Genomic DNA, 13,235 nt, shown 5'->3' with positions numbered 1-13,235 from the left:
TTCTATGTTTTTTTTATTTTTACAATCTGCATGTGTTTGGGGAGGATTTAGATGAGGTAGGAGAGATGAAAAGATAGTTTTAATGTATTTTCTTTGTCGCAATTATTGTTCACTGCAAACGCAATATCTAGAATGTGTAGCCCATTGTATAGAGTAATGAATTTAACAAAGAAAAAATCTCTATAAATCTTGGAGATTTTTGTTCATCTTCTACAGTAGAAAAATACAACATTTAGGATCTTGAATTATCTTGGATAAATCGTAAAAGTTTTACATTTTAAGGGTTGTTAAGGTGCATTTCAGCAAAGTTTCTTGTTAAACTCATTAGAGGTTTGGCTCATTCAAACTGAATGAATTTTCCTCTACAGTTAGAATGTAATTGGACTGTGGAAAATAAAGAACATCTTCTATGTGAAGGTGATCTTCTACCTTCAAAACTCTTCATACTTGCCAATAAGTTTCTTTATTTTCCTGGCACATTCAGTAAGAAGGATTCATGCACAAGGGATCCAAAACACTGTAATGATCACTGCCAGTCAACCACACCAAATCTGTGAAGACTATGGTTGGTTTTTATTTTTCTTCAATGCATCTGCAGCTGCTTGTGAATTATAACAGGACTTTTTTCCTTCTTTTTCTCACTGCCGGGACAGATTGTGTTGTGGTGGTTTAGGGATTGCTCTCTGGTGAGATGGTTTTGATTGGAGTCAGGTTTAGTTGGAAGGAACTTGCAGTGTGATACACGTGTAATGAGGTTGCAGCCTTAAAATTTATGACAACACTGATAATACACGGCTTTATATTATCAAACGGATGGATTAAAATGTATAAAGATATTTTATTGATTGATCTTATCTTTTGGAGTTTCTCTTTCAGTTTCGTTTGTCTTGTTTGATTTACAGAAGTGTTGCTATGATTTTCTTGTAATTTTTAAGAATTTTTTTTACTTTGAGCCCTTTTTGCACGTAGGTTTTACCAACCATCCCAATATTAATGCCAATTTCTCCTGTTACTGTTCTAACTATGTTAGAACGAATCAGAATATTTGGATTAACGGCTGCATTCAGCCGTGTTGCTGAATAGTGAGAGGAAAGTAGCTGCGGGGACTTCTGAGCAGCAATGAGAGGAGATTTTCTGGGCAAACGAGGTCTTATGTAAATGAAGCTGCTGAGTGTATCGTTCAAAGCATCATCCTGCAGCTGTGGTCTGGTTCCTAAAAAAAAAAAACATGTGCAGCTCAGTCGACAGTTACATCCTCTCGTTGTCATTCACACAAGCAGTGAGAATAAGAAACAGATTGCTGAGTCATGATTTAGCACCGCTGAATGTGTGGCTCATTACTTGATGAGTGCCTCTGAGTGAATTTTTCCATTAAGTGAAATGTTCCGATGACATATTCTCAGTGTCGATGCTGTGATTACTCCTGTTATATAATATGTTGCAAGATTATTCATATCCCTGAAACATTTTCACATTTTCTCATGTTTACAACCAAAAACTTCAGTGTAACTTATTGGGATTTTATGTGATGGGTCAAAAAAAAAAAGAAAAAAGAAGTGCGTCTATACAAAGTAGAAGAATACATAAGTGTGGTTTGTCTTTGTACTCAGCCTTTTTGCCGATTGTAAACTGGTTGAACAGTTTAAACTAGAGCTGGGTCATGAAACAATATCCCAGGTTTTGAACATCTCCCAGAGCATTAATTAACCTGAATATGAAATGAGGATGGCATGACTGCAGACGTACCAGACCATCCACCTAAACTGACAAACCAAATAATTTACATTGGAGGTTGTGGCTGAAACCTGCCAAACACTGAAATGTGAACAACCTCAAGAGGTGTGAATGCTTTAGTACAGCACTATATTTTAACAGTAAAAATTTCAACAGAAAGCAAATAGAGCATAAAACTGTGCTCTATCGTTTGCTTTAAAGATAAAGCAAAAATAACAACAAAAAAACCCCAAAAAGACAAACAATGAGCAAAAAACGACTCAGATAATTATCAAGTGGTTTATGTGTTTAGGTTTGACACTACAAACCTGCGGTGATAATACTTCTGCCAGAACGTAGTTCAAAGAGAGCATGTGGTGCAGGAATAATACCATTCATCATCATGCTGATATTTGGACAATAAATATATTATGCCTTCAATGTGAATTTTCTACGTCAGAGTAAGTCAGTCCAGTCAAATCAAGTTGTAGAAATTTGAGCTGCAGAACCCCAAGTCACTCACTGCACTTTAACATTACTTTTCAGTAAGACGCCACTCTCTCAGGGACAAAACAAAAAAATATTCAAATATTCAGGAACAAATTCAGTGACAAAACCAGCAACAGCAAAAGCTTTGGCCTTGATGGCAAAGAAATAACATCTTGATCGCGAGAAACTCTGCACTCACGACACACAGAGTAGACAAACAATCCTCATCCATCTCAGCACGTCTCCTTCCGTAGACACAATCAAACACTATTTAGCATCATACTCTTTGCCCTGTAGCTTCCTCTCCCCTGCCAGCATCATGTCTGGCCAGGCCACAGCATGTGCCAGCCTGCAGGCATCAGGTTGACCTTTTCTGCACTGAGCAGCACCAACCAGACCTCTGAGACTACCACAAACCGCCTGGGGTGCTCAGAGACGTTGTTAGAGCCCAACATTATACTCTCACAAAATAAACATGCTGAACAGAGAGTCTCTTTGGAGGCGACCTAATTGCCCTTTTCCAGCAGCACCTGTTCGATGCGGCTTGACTCGATGTTACCCAGTCATAAAGGTTTTCCACTAGCAACGGCTACGTGGTACCAGACGCTTTGTTAGAACCTACTTCGATGGGGTTCCAACTATGCTGAGGCCGGTTGAAGATGCAACATTGGAAGATCGCCTGTCCCTGATTGGATAGCAGGAAGAGTCACCGTTTGTTTCCAACTATTTCCTGTACGTCTTCAGTGTGTCATCACTCTTTTTTTGAGTCAGAAAAACAGCCGCAGACTGCTTAACGTAGCTCCCATGTCCCCATTGTTGTGGTGAATTTTTTTCACATATAGATCACATTTTTTACTTTTCGGGGCGGCTCATGATAAGGAATTGACTTTAACAGCTCACTATTTTGAGTTTGGCTCAAATAATATCAGAACACATTTGGCAAAACTTATTTAATGTAGCTTTTTTTTTTTAAAATTTGAATCCTGAATAAAACAAAATGCCCACTGCTTTTTTCACATTAAGCACAAGACAAACTAATATGCTGTTTGCTTTCATAGTTTAAAGATTTACAGTACTCTATGTTAAACTTATAAATCTGAGGATTCGTGGAATCATCTTGAGCTTCTGAGAAAACAGATGGCAGCTTGATAATAAGAGCATCGGTTTTTGCATACTTTGCAGCAGTTGTTTGGAGTCCCTTACTGATAATTACTGACAACAACATTTTAGACAGGGATGAGGGAGTATTTAGAGAAAAAGGTTTTCCATTATTAAAACAAACAGTTGCATGGCAGCCACAAAGATAAGGCCATTAAGTGTAGGTCCAGTGAGTTTAATAAATGTTTCATGGTTACAATGGACTGAACATAGTGGCGATCTGTAGAACTCCGACTTAAAACAATCTTTTCTCTTTTACTGCTCATAAAATCACTAGATAAATGTTCTAGTTCCTGCATCAGTGATGCCAGCTGCATTTTATTTTTCCATCTCAGTTTCGGCATCATACCAGAGAAATATCTCAGTAAAAGAACAAAGATATTTGGTTCTTTTTTTTTTTTCCGTAGCCACATTTCCCTCAGCTGTTGTTTTTTAAATCTCTTCCTGGTAACAGAAATAGGAATGCTACTCAGGGGACTATCTGAGTGTGTGTTTGTTGTCTTCTTCCCACAGTAATGCTAAATATTGACGCTGAGCTGGGGAAAATTTTTAACAGAAACTGTAAAGAGGCAAATGCGTCACTGATGTTAACTTCAACCTGCAGAGCTTCCGATGCTCTCGCACAGACTTAGACCAAACAAACTGAATTTCAAGACATAAGAAGTCAATCACCTTGAATTTATGTTATCGCATAGTTGCTATAAAAGTGACTGATCAGTGAGTAACAAAACATGGTTGCAGGGTGTATAAAAACATATTCAGAGCAGACTCACCTAGTCCCAAGCATGACACTCTGAGCCCAGACTTCCCAAGGTTCCTGTGTGAACAAACAAAAACACTGAATCAAGTTTTGCGTATCTACAAAAGTCAAATTGGTCTTATTTGTATTTGTTCATGTAGAAGGAATGCAAATGCAAATGATGTATGAATTTGTCATAAATTCTTAAAGACATTTGTTATGACATCCAGTAATTGTTTTATTTCAATCAGAAAAGCAGTCAATCAATTTTATCTATAAAGCACCCTTCATGCTGGAGGCAGCTAGCTGGAAACACATATTAAAGGATATTTCTGAACTGGGTTTGAACCATCACAGTCTGCAGGTGCAAATACCAGAGTTGTGAAGTAAACTGAAACTGGTGGGATACTCCCTTTTCCTCCCCTCTTTGTAAGAAGGCTGGTGGATATTAAAAGTAATGTACCTTCATCTTTTCTTCACTTTCCTGAACTAGCCAGGGGAGTCATTGTTAATATTATTTCCTTGATTTATTAATAAAATAATAATCAAATTGCATCTTGATTCGCTCTTGATTGACTCAGTGTTTCACCTTAGGTGCGATTTATTTATTTCCTTAACACATTTCAAATCACAAAACTGACGCAATAGAGGCTGATACGTAACAGAACAACCAGAAGGCTTCTTGTTTTCACATGAGACAGGATATAGCATTTATTCTGACTACCATAACAACCATGAAACATCTATTTGGGTTTTAATTCGTTCTGACAAGAAGTTCACTGTCACTTTCTTGACCCTGTAAAATGAGACTGAGACAGTCATTTTCAGGCATGTACCATCTCAAGCTGAGACAAGATAAGAAACTGGTCAGTAACAACAGTGCCATCTCTAAATTGTTCTTTGTATAGTACTGGTGCATTAATTTGTAATATTACAGCTATAGATGAGAGCATAATATGTGTTTCATGTGTTTTTTAAGTTTTCCAAGCTAAGAGAAATATACAATAGCAGTTTCTGAGTGGTTTTTTTTATAAATTAGAGTGACATTTTGTGTTATTTTGGAACATATTTACTCTTAAAAATTTTAAGTGCGTTTAGTTTTCCTCTTTTGCTGCCAGCTCAGTCCTTTGGGAAATGTTCTTGGTACAGCACCATTCTCTGATGAGTTTTTTCCACCAGACTTTGTCCTTCTCATCTGTTCCCGCACTCTGCAGCTATCCAAGTCATCTGCAATCAAGCCTCCGGAACATTTATTGTCCCATCACATCAGCTTGCTCTAAACTCTGTCCACCGGGCAGATAGCATGCAAACACACACATTCAGGCAGGAATCCCTGTGAGAGGAGTGCTTCAACTTCCATTAATGGAGGACAGAGTAACACGATACTAAAAAACATGACCTCAGTCTGAACCCAACTTTAAATCTTATCAGTTACACCACCCAACACTCCTCTTGATTTTATCAAAGCATTCCTCAAAACCATCCATTCATTTTTATAACTACTCTGTCCTTCAGGATTAGGGATGGAGACTGCAGCTGAACAATAATAGCACTACAATCCAGATAATAAAAACATGCATCGCAAAAAAAAAAATTATTTATTGAGGTAGGGTAATGATTAATATGCTAGATATAAATGCATCGACATTCACTTGAAAATATTCGGGTCATTGCCTACAGACCTGTGAAAAATCTGCCTAAATCCCACAGAAAGTCCTATCAGTCAAACAATGTGCATTGTGCTGTACATGTTGCTTTGTTAGGACTGAGCCTCACTCAGAAAACATTTCTAATGATAGAACACAGGGGCACACATGCACACCTGTAATGCAGACCTATATGACTCAAACAGGTGCAAAGCTGAAATCCCTGATCTAATTCATCAACCTGTAGGCAATACTCATGGGAGAAGAACAACTTTATTCACGTATTATTTTAGGACTGAACCTACATTTATTTTTAGAGCATTGTGTAAACTGTGAAGAAATATATAGCATAACTGTTTATAAAAAATATTAGTGAATTTAAAACACATGTTGACTAGTTAGAGCTCAACATAAACCTGTTCAGAGTTAAAGTATTTAATCTTTGAGTTTATTTAAAAATGCTACAAAAGCACTAGTTAGAAGCGTTAAGTCACATTTTCTCTATGCCAATAAGAAACTTTTTTTTAATCTAAAACTGCAGTTATGCGTGTGATTTGCCTTCACTTAATCATATGCAATTATCCAGTTTGCTGTTTGAACAGTAATTTATCCCCAGCTGCAAGGATTCTCAAATGTTTTTGCTCCAAAGTCAAATTACAAATTTAAGACTAAATTGTCCAGCTGCAGTGCTGGTGCAGCTTCTATGCTATAAAGATCAGCTTAAAAGGAAAAACATCCTCACTTGACAGAAAACATTGCCAGAGCAATCTATACCCCTAAACAAGTATTAACATAAACGTTTTGTGTGGAGATGCGATTTTTTTCTCCTGAATAGATCGAGCTGTTTTTAAGAACATAAAATATTTGAGGAAAAAAGGATAGAAATTTTCAAAGTAAGACAGTGAAATTCCAGCTGCTTTTATTCACTACTGCAATTTTTTTACACAGCTATGGTGCTATGATTCAGCTGTATAAAATATCCAGGTGTTTGGAGAAGATGGAAGTGCTAAAACTTGACAAGGTAAGGATGGATGTCAGAACTGGAGCAGAAAACATGTCGAGCTCAATACCAGTATGAAACTCCTATTTCATTCAAGCTGTCTTCATGGACTTTGCAACAAAATGTGAACGTTTGGAAGTATTTGTTTTTTGCTGAGGCTTAACAGCTTACAAGTGCCACAATACTAAAGAAGAGCGAACTTATTTTCAGCTGCATTTTGTGAGTATGTAGGAGGACAGAAGAGGGATGTTGAAGGGAGAAACCCAAATGTGATTGGTATCAAAGTGACATGTTTATGTTAGCTCATCTGTCAGTCAAACACAGCCTGAAAACTTGAGTTTCCAGACATTTGAAATCCCTGTTCACCAGTGGAACTGCTCCATATTCTGCTCTTTCTGGGGTTAGAACACCTTGGGTCATTGTCTGAGTGCTCCAGTCTAATGTGTGTGGACTTTTCTGTTTACACATGCGCTTCACTTCCAAACAGTGTGATAGTTTTGAGTCACTGGTCGTGTCAAACCATCCTCTGTTCTCACCCAGACCATGATGCATTTCAGTTCTGTCTATGTTGTCAATCACTTGTTAACCTGATATTTGATTTGGGCAACTTAACTACTTATATAATGTCATATTAGCAAATAAGGCAGCAAACAAAGACAAAAACAGCACAGTGACAATGTCATCTTCTCTTTTTATCTGCCAACAATGACAACTGAAACTGTATGGGTGAATACATAACATAACACTTTTATTAGCATCTCTTACAAAGATTTGTAAAATGACTTTTAATAAATCAATCTTTTAGTCCTGAATCCTAATCTCGCAAATTGATGCCATTTGTGCCGGATAATTTAAGCAACTTCTTTTGGGAGTGCTAATTATTGTGCCACTAGCCATTCTAAGAGCTTTTTACATGAGCTTTAGTACAACTTGCAAACCTTAGCTAATGCTAAGTTCATAACTTGTGACAAAGCTCTGCCACATGTTGTCACACACATTCAAAAGTAATATTGTGACTTAAAATTTACTTCAATGACTCCTTTTTAACCATTTACAAATTAACAGTGATTTACTTAAGTCTTTGTAAGTTATTGATCAGTGTTTTCCCATTAACTTCACAAGAAATACACCAATATCAATGTTGATTATTTCACAGTAAACAAAAAAGTTAATGCAAAGTCAAACTCAAGGCCCAATGCAGCAAATGAACAAATAATTATTCTCTCATCAGCTTGGTTATTCTGCTGGACTATGAAATATCTCATTCCCCCTCAGAAGAGTAGATTCTGTGGTAAACAAGGAGAGAAAGGCGAGAATAGCTGAATAAATAGAGAAGATAGATGAAAGATCAGAATAAAATGCTAACAATTGGAAGATAAAATACAAACAAAATTCTCCTAATTTTAAAAAGACTCAAATATTCAAACATGCTTAAAGCCAGACATATTTAACTAGTCCATCACCACTAAACTCACTCAGTGATACAACCATCCTCATACATCAAATATTAACTGAAACATGAAACCCCAATAGCTCCCTTTCCAGAAAGACCAACAATGAGACCATTCATCTCCTCTTAAACATGTCTTCATTTGCCTGATGATGGACAGTAATGACTTCCTCTAATACCCCCAGCACTGTGGCAATATCATCTTCTCTTTTTATCAACCAAATCACTTGTCCCAGCGCTCTCTCTCGCTCTCTCTCTCGCTTGCTTGCTCTTTCCTGCATCTCTGCAGTCGTCACCAGAGATGTGAAACTGATTCGCCGATTAGTTCCCCCTTGACAGTGCTTAAAAAAAAAGAAGTAAACAAAGGCAATGCCTTCAGTTTGCATTTTAACCAGATTAGATTTTGGTAGACAGATGATGGAAGCCGACCCAGAAGCTCAGAGGGAAGGCTCCACATGTGGCAACTGGCTTCAATGTTAAGGGATGAGGCGACAGGCAGCATTTTAGTTTATAATTAATCTTGTCATGAGATTAAAATGTTTGTTGGATTCGGCATTTATCTATGTGAGCAGTCACTTAGTGTTTTTCAACTTTATTGGAAGCCCAAGACAGGCTGATGCCATGAGGCTTTTCAGAGCTCAGTGTCTCGAATTGAATATTTTATTTTGTCTTGCGTCCTCAGAGTATTTTGTAAAAGTATCCCTACTCTATAACTTTTTTCAAAAAAATTGTCACAATCAGGATTGTATTTTGTTGACATTTTAAGAGATTGACTAATATAAATCTGTGCATAATTGTAATGTGTAATTGAAATGTGTGCCTGCATTTGTATCCAAATCTTTTTAATCTAAGTACCTAAATGCCCCTAAATAAACTCCAATGAACAAAAAGGCAACCAAGAGGATTTTGGTAAAGCTGACGTTCATCAGAGAACCACAGCTCAGGTGGGACGATTGTTTGACAGGATAACTTTGATTCACACATTACACAAATGTGGCCTTTATAGAACAGTGTCAAGAAGCTGGATGACTGCCATTAGGACTTCTTTAAATCCAATTGAGAATCTGTGCTGAGAAAGAAAAACAATGGACACAGATGCTTTCCATACAACCTGACTGAGCTTTGGATATTTTGATTAAGGCTGGCCAAAACAGACCTCAAAGTACTTCCACATATAAAGACGTAGTGTCCCGTTTGGTCCAATGTGAGGACCAAAATGCAGACACCCAGACGAGATCTGACGATGGTCGGTTTAATGAGGCGAGAGCAAATTACAAAGGACAGAACATAAAGTATATAACAGCAGAATCCAACAGTGGCTGACTGATAATGAGGAGCTTAAATACTGGTGAGTTGATAACTGGATGAAGAACCGGTGGCTGATTAGTAACGGGCTGCAGCTGAGAGATGAGAAACGTAAAGAGAGAGAGAGAGAGAATGGCACAAGGGGGCGAAGGAGAACAGGGGAACTAGGAAAATGAAATTGAAGCAAATAACTAAACACGGAATCTAAAATAAGACTGAACAGAACAAGACTGAACAAACAAAAAAGGGGAGATTGGGAAGATATGCTAAGATATGCCAAATCCAAAACTCAGGAACTGAACCACCTAAAAATAAACTGGAGTGGGAGAAATAATGAGAATAAGAAAATAACAAAAGCAGAAGTTTACAACAGGAAGAGATAAGACACATAGACCATAGAGGTAGCTATGTAGTAGTGAAAATGTACATTTTAAAATTTACTATGCACATTCCAATCTATTTCATGGTTCAGTTTTCACTTTTAAGACACCTTAAAATGCAGCAGAATTGGTAAGAGATCAACACAGTAAATAAATTATATTCCATTCACTGCAGTCTCTGTGATAAAGACATTTTTATTAGCGACAAATTATTGCAATGTAAATTGCTTCAATTATGAAGAAAAGAAAGCCATTTGTGGATAATTATCATTCTCTGTGGACTAATTATTCAGGACTTTTTAATTGACTCTGAATATGAATGGCACAGCAATAACTGATATAAAGCAGGAAAAGCAATAAAATATTTTGTAGAATCCAGTGATTTATTACAGCTGTGAGATCCAGTGTGCAGGTAATAAAACAGGAAACAAACATATCTTTCAAAGTCAGCATGTTATTTCTGTATATTTAGCCATGTGTAAAAATAAAGGAAAACTTAAAACCAAAAGATACAAATAAAATATTTTAAAAATTAGACATATGCTCATTTTATATTCCAGTGCACTTATCCTTCCAGTACTAAGCTGACAAATTAGAGACAAAGGAATCCCATTTTGTTTTCCTTTATCACACTTTGTCCCGCTGTAGTAAATTATGTTTATCATTTATGTGCTGATTATGGAAATGCTTTGTTCAAGCAGCAGTTAAATTTCAATGATTAGTCATTTCTAAAATATGCAAGATTATGGACATCAGTGTTAATTAATCTGTCAAAAAATACGATTCACTCTTCTAATGTCGCGAAGAGTTTCCTATTATTATTTTGCTGGTTGTGTGTCTTCTATTATGCTACACACTTAGTGATCACACAAACAGATTTTCCTAGTTTTGTTTAAACGCACATTTCTAAAATTTACCAGGAAGAGATAAAAAATATATATAATCTAAAACAGTCTGTTAATTATTTTTTTGTGACCTCTGTACTCGGTGTGAGCACCTGCACTTTGTAAATTAAGAGAGTGTGTGAATAATTGTGGTTTTTTTCTCTCTTTTGTATTAAAATGAGTATTGAATAATATAAAGACCTGAAACAGAGACTGACACTACTCAAGAAAAAAAATGTGAAAATTGTAGCCAAAACATGAGTTTATAGAACAAAACATACTATTCATGAAACAGTTACGACTGAATTAGATGTAACATTAATATACCTGGGCCACATTTCTATTGTTTGTTATTTTGAACAAATTTTGTTCAGAAAATTTCTTCAAACTGGTGCGTAGGAGACAAAGCTTTCAGATATGCGGCTTGACGTACCTTAAGGACAAAATTGCAAGATTTTATGCGTTTCCCTGTATGTTGGGCATGCATACAGTAATTCTTGTTTTTATATGTAAGCTGAGCTGTCTGTGAACTAAAGAGCAAATCCAGCAACAGTTTTCTATTTCATACCTATCAAAGCCTTAACATTTATTGAGTGGAAAGTAACGCCTACATTCAGTCAGAGCAATGTTCTAGAAATATAAAAGCCGTCACCCAGCAAGCCGAGCGGGATAATGGGACTGACAGGATAGCGCGATACGTCTTTTGTCCTTCACAGTTGCCGCTGAAACATAAACTGTGACAAGAGCAGTAATGGAAAGTCTGTGGAGACTCTGCGTACATGTCAACATGTGTGTCTGGAATTTGGTTTGGGACGTTCAAATATGCAATGCATTTTTTAATAATATTCCATCTTTGCAGGAAGGGGAATTATGAATGCTATGTGCAGAGGTAAAGTCATGCTGCACAACGTATTTGCTACCTTACAGAGTTCTTTCATTGATTTTTTTTAGCATACTTTAATATTTCAGATCCTCAAAATAGCAGATAAAAAAATCTGTTTGCTAAGTAGAAAAGTTCTATCCATACCAACTTGGCCCTATGTGGAGATGTAATAATGAGATAAACACATTTTCTGGTAAAGATAAAAAAAAAACCTTAACGATGAACAGGCGACCTGTTCGGGGTTATGCAATAGTGTAGTTTTTATTTAAAAAGCTGCATTTTGTCAGGTTATCTTGGCTGACATTATTTGGAATGATCAAAAATATTTAAGTGTAATAAGTAATAAAGGACAGGATATCTCTAAGAAGGTAAATACTTTTTCACAGCTTTAACTAAATTTTGAGACAAAACATGAAAAGTATTTAAAATAATCATCTTGACCTTTATTATGCTTAAGAATAGTAAAAATAGAAACATGTTAAACATTTAAGCTCTATTCCATCTGAAAAGCAGACTAAAAATTGAGGTTATTTGTTGGAAGGCCAACATGGACACAAGCATTGGTTTAGGGAAAATGTTACGAACATGCAGAGTGCTGTAATTAATCCCCCACAGTAACCCATAGCTATAACAGCTGTATTGGATCATCCTGTAGCCACCTCCATCTTTTTAGCTCCAATATAACGTGGCTGTTGTCCTGGTGGTCCCCTTATTATGACAAACACACATACAGCACCTCTCGATTTCCATCCAGAGGCAAATCTGCATTAGGATGCATACTCAAAATGCTAATTGCTCCCAGCTCACAGAGTATTTGCAAACATGCTGATGGTGTAACAGAGGTTAAGACAGGAATTATAAACAGAGGATTTTTAATAAGATCCTAATGGAGTCACGCATGCGCAAATAATAAGCAGTGATCGCTATTTGTGATTGCATGTTGCTGGCACATTGGGAACAAAACCAAGCACACCCCTAAATGTGTGTGCAGTGACTCAGGAAGGCTGCGTGGGCAAAACATCCTCACATTTCAGACCTAAATCACCCCATCAAGCTATAGGATCTAATATTTGCAGTCGAGAGACCGTCCCACTTGGCTGCAGAGCCTGACTGCTTTCCTAAGCTGTGTGAGCCCAGTAAAACGAGATGAAAGCAATTTAAACTAACCGGGATGCATAACAGTATTTCCTCAGCTGCGCTCTAATCATTTTTCCTCTTTGCTCTCTGTTGCAACATCTAAACCAATTTCTATGTACATCATTCTACAAAGTTTCTCAGCTGCCTCTTAGAAACATGCAAAGCAGGTCGTTTAAGTTCTCGGAGTCACTAAATCACATTCGTTCATTACGCTTATACAATAGAAAAGGTGAATTTCTAATTTTAAGGGTGAATAAGGCCATTTTTTATGAGCGTGGCAATCAGCTAGAATTGAGAAATAAAACCAAGATCAGTTTAAAAGGTTCAGTCTGAATTCAGTTCAGATCCACAGAAAGTAGATGTGAAGTAGTTACTAAGAAAAACAAACTGGCAACGCTGATCAACCTTGTTTTGTTGGTTTGTTTTGTTTTTTGTATATGTGTAAACAATA

General features: G+C 36.7%; 1 protein-coding gene across 3 annotated transcripts in view; it reads right to left on the bottom strand.

The window, feature by feature from the left end:
• Window positions 1–13,235, bottom strand: part of kcnab1a (potassium voltage-gated channel subfamily A regulatory beta subunit 1a) — a 98,831-nt gene that overhangs the window by 31,212 nt on the left and 54,384 nt on the right. For all 3 annotated transcript variants that reach the window (XM_027998952.1, XM_027998951.1, XM_027998953.1), the window contains exon 2: window positions 4,134–4,177. In XM_027998952.1, coding sequence (XP_027854753.1) covers window positions 4,134–4,177 — 44 coding nt within the window. The remainder of the gene's footprint in view (window positions 1–4,133; window positions 4,178–13,235) is intronic.

This window comes from Xiphophorus couchianus, chromosome 18 (assembly GCF_001444195.1).
Source record: "Xiphophorus couchianus chromosome 18, X_couchianus-1.0, whole genome shotgun sequence".
Lineage (NCBI taxonomy): Eukaryota > Metazoa > Chordata > Actinopteri > Cyprinodontiformes > Poeciliidae > Xiphophorus > Xiphophorus couchianus.
Note: the sequence above shows the minus strand (reverse complement) of the source record. Positions and strands in the feature narration are given on the sequence as shown.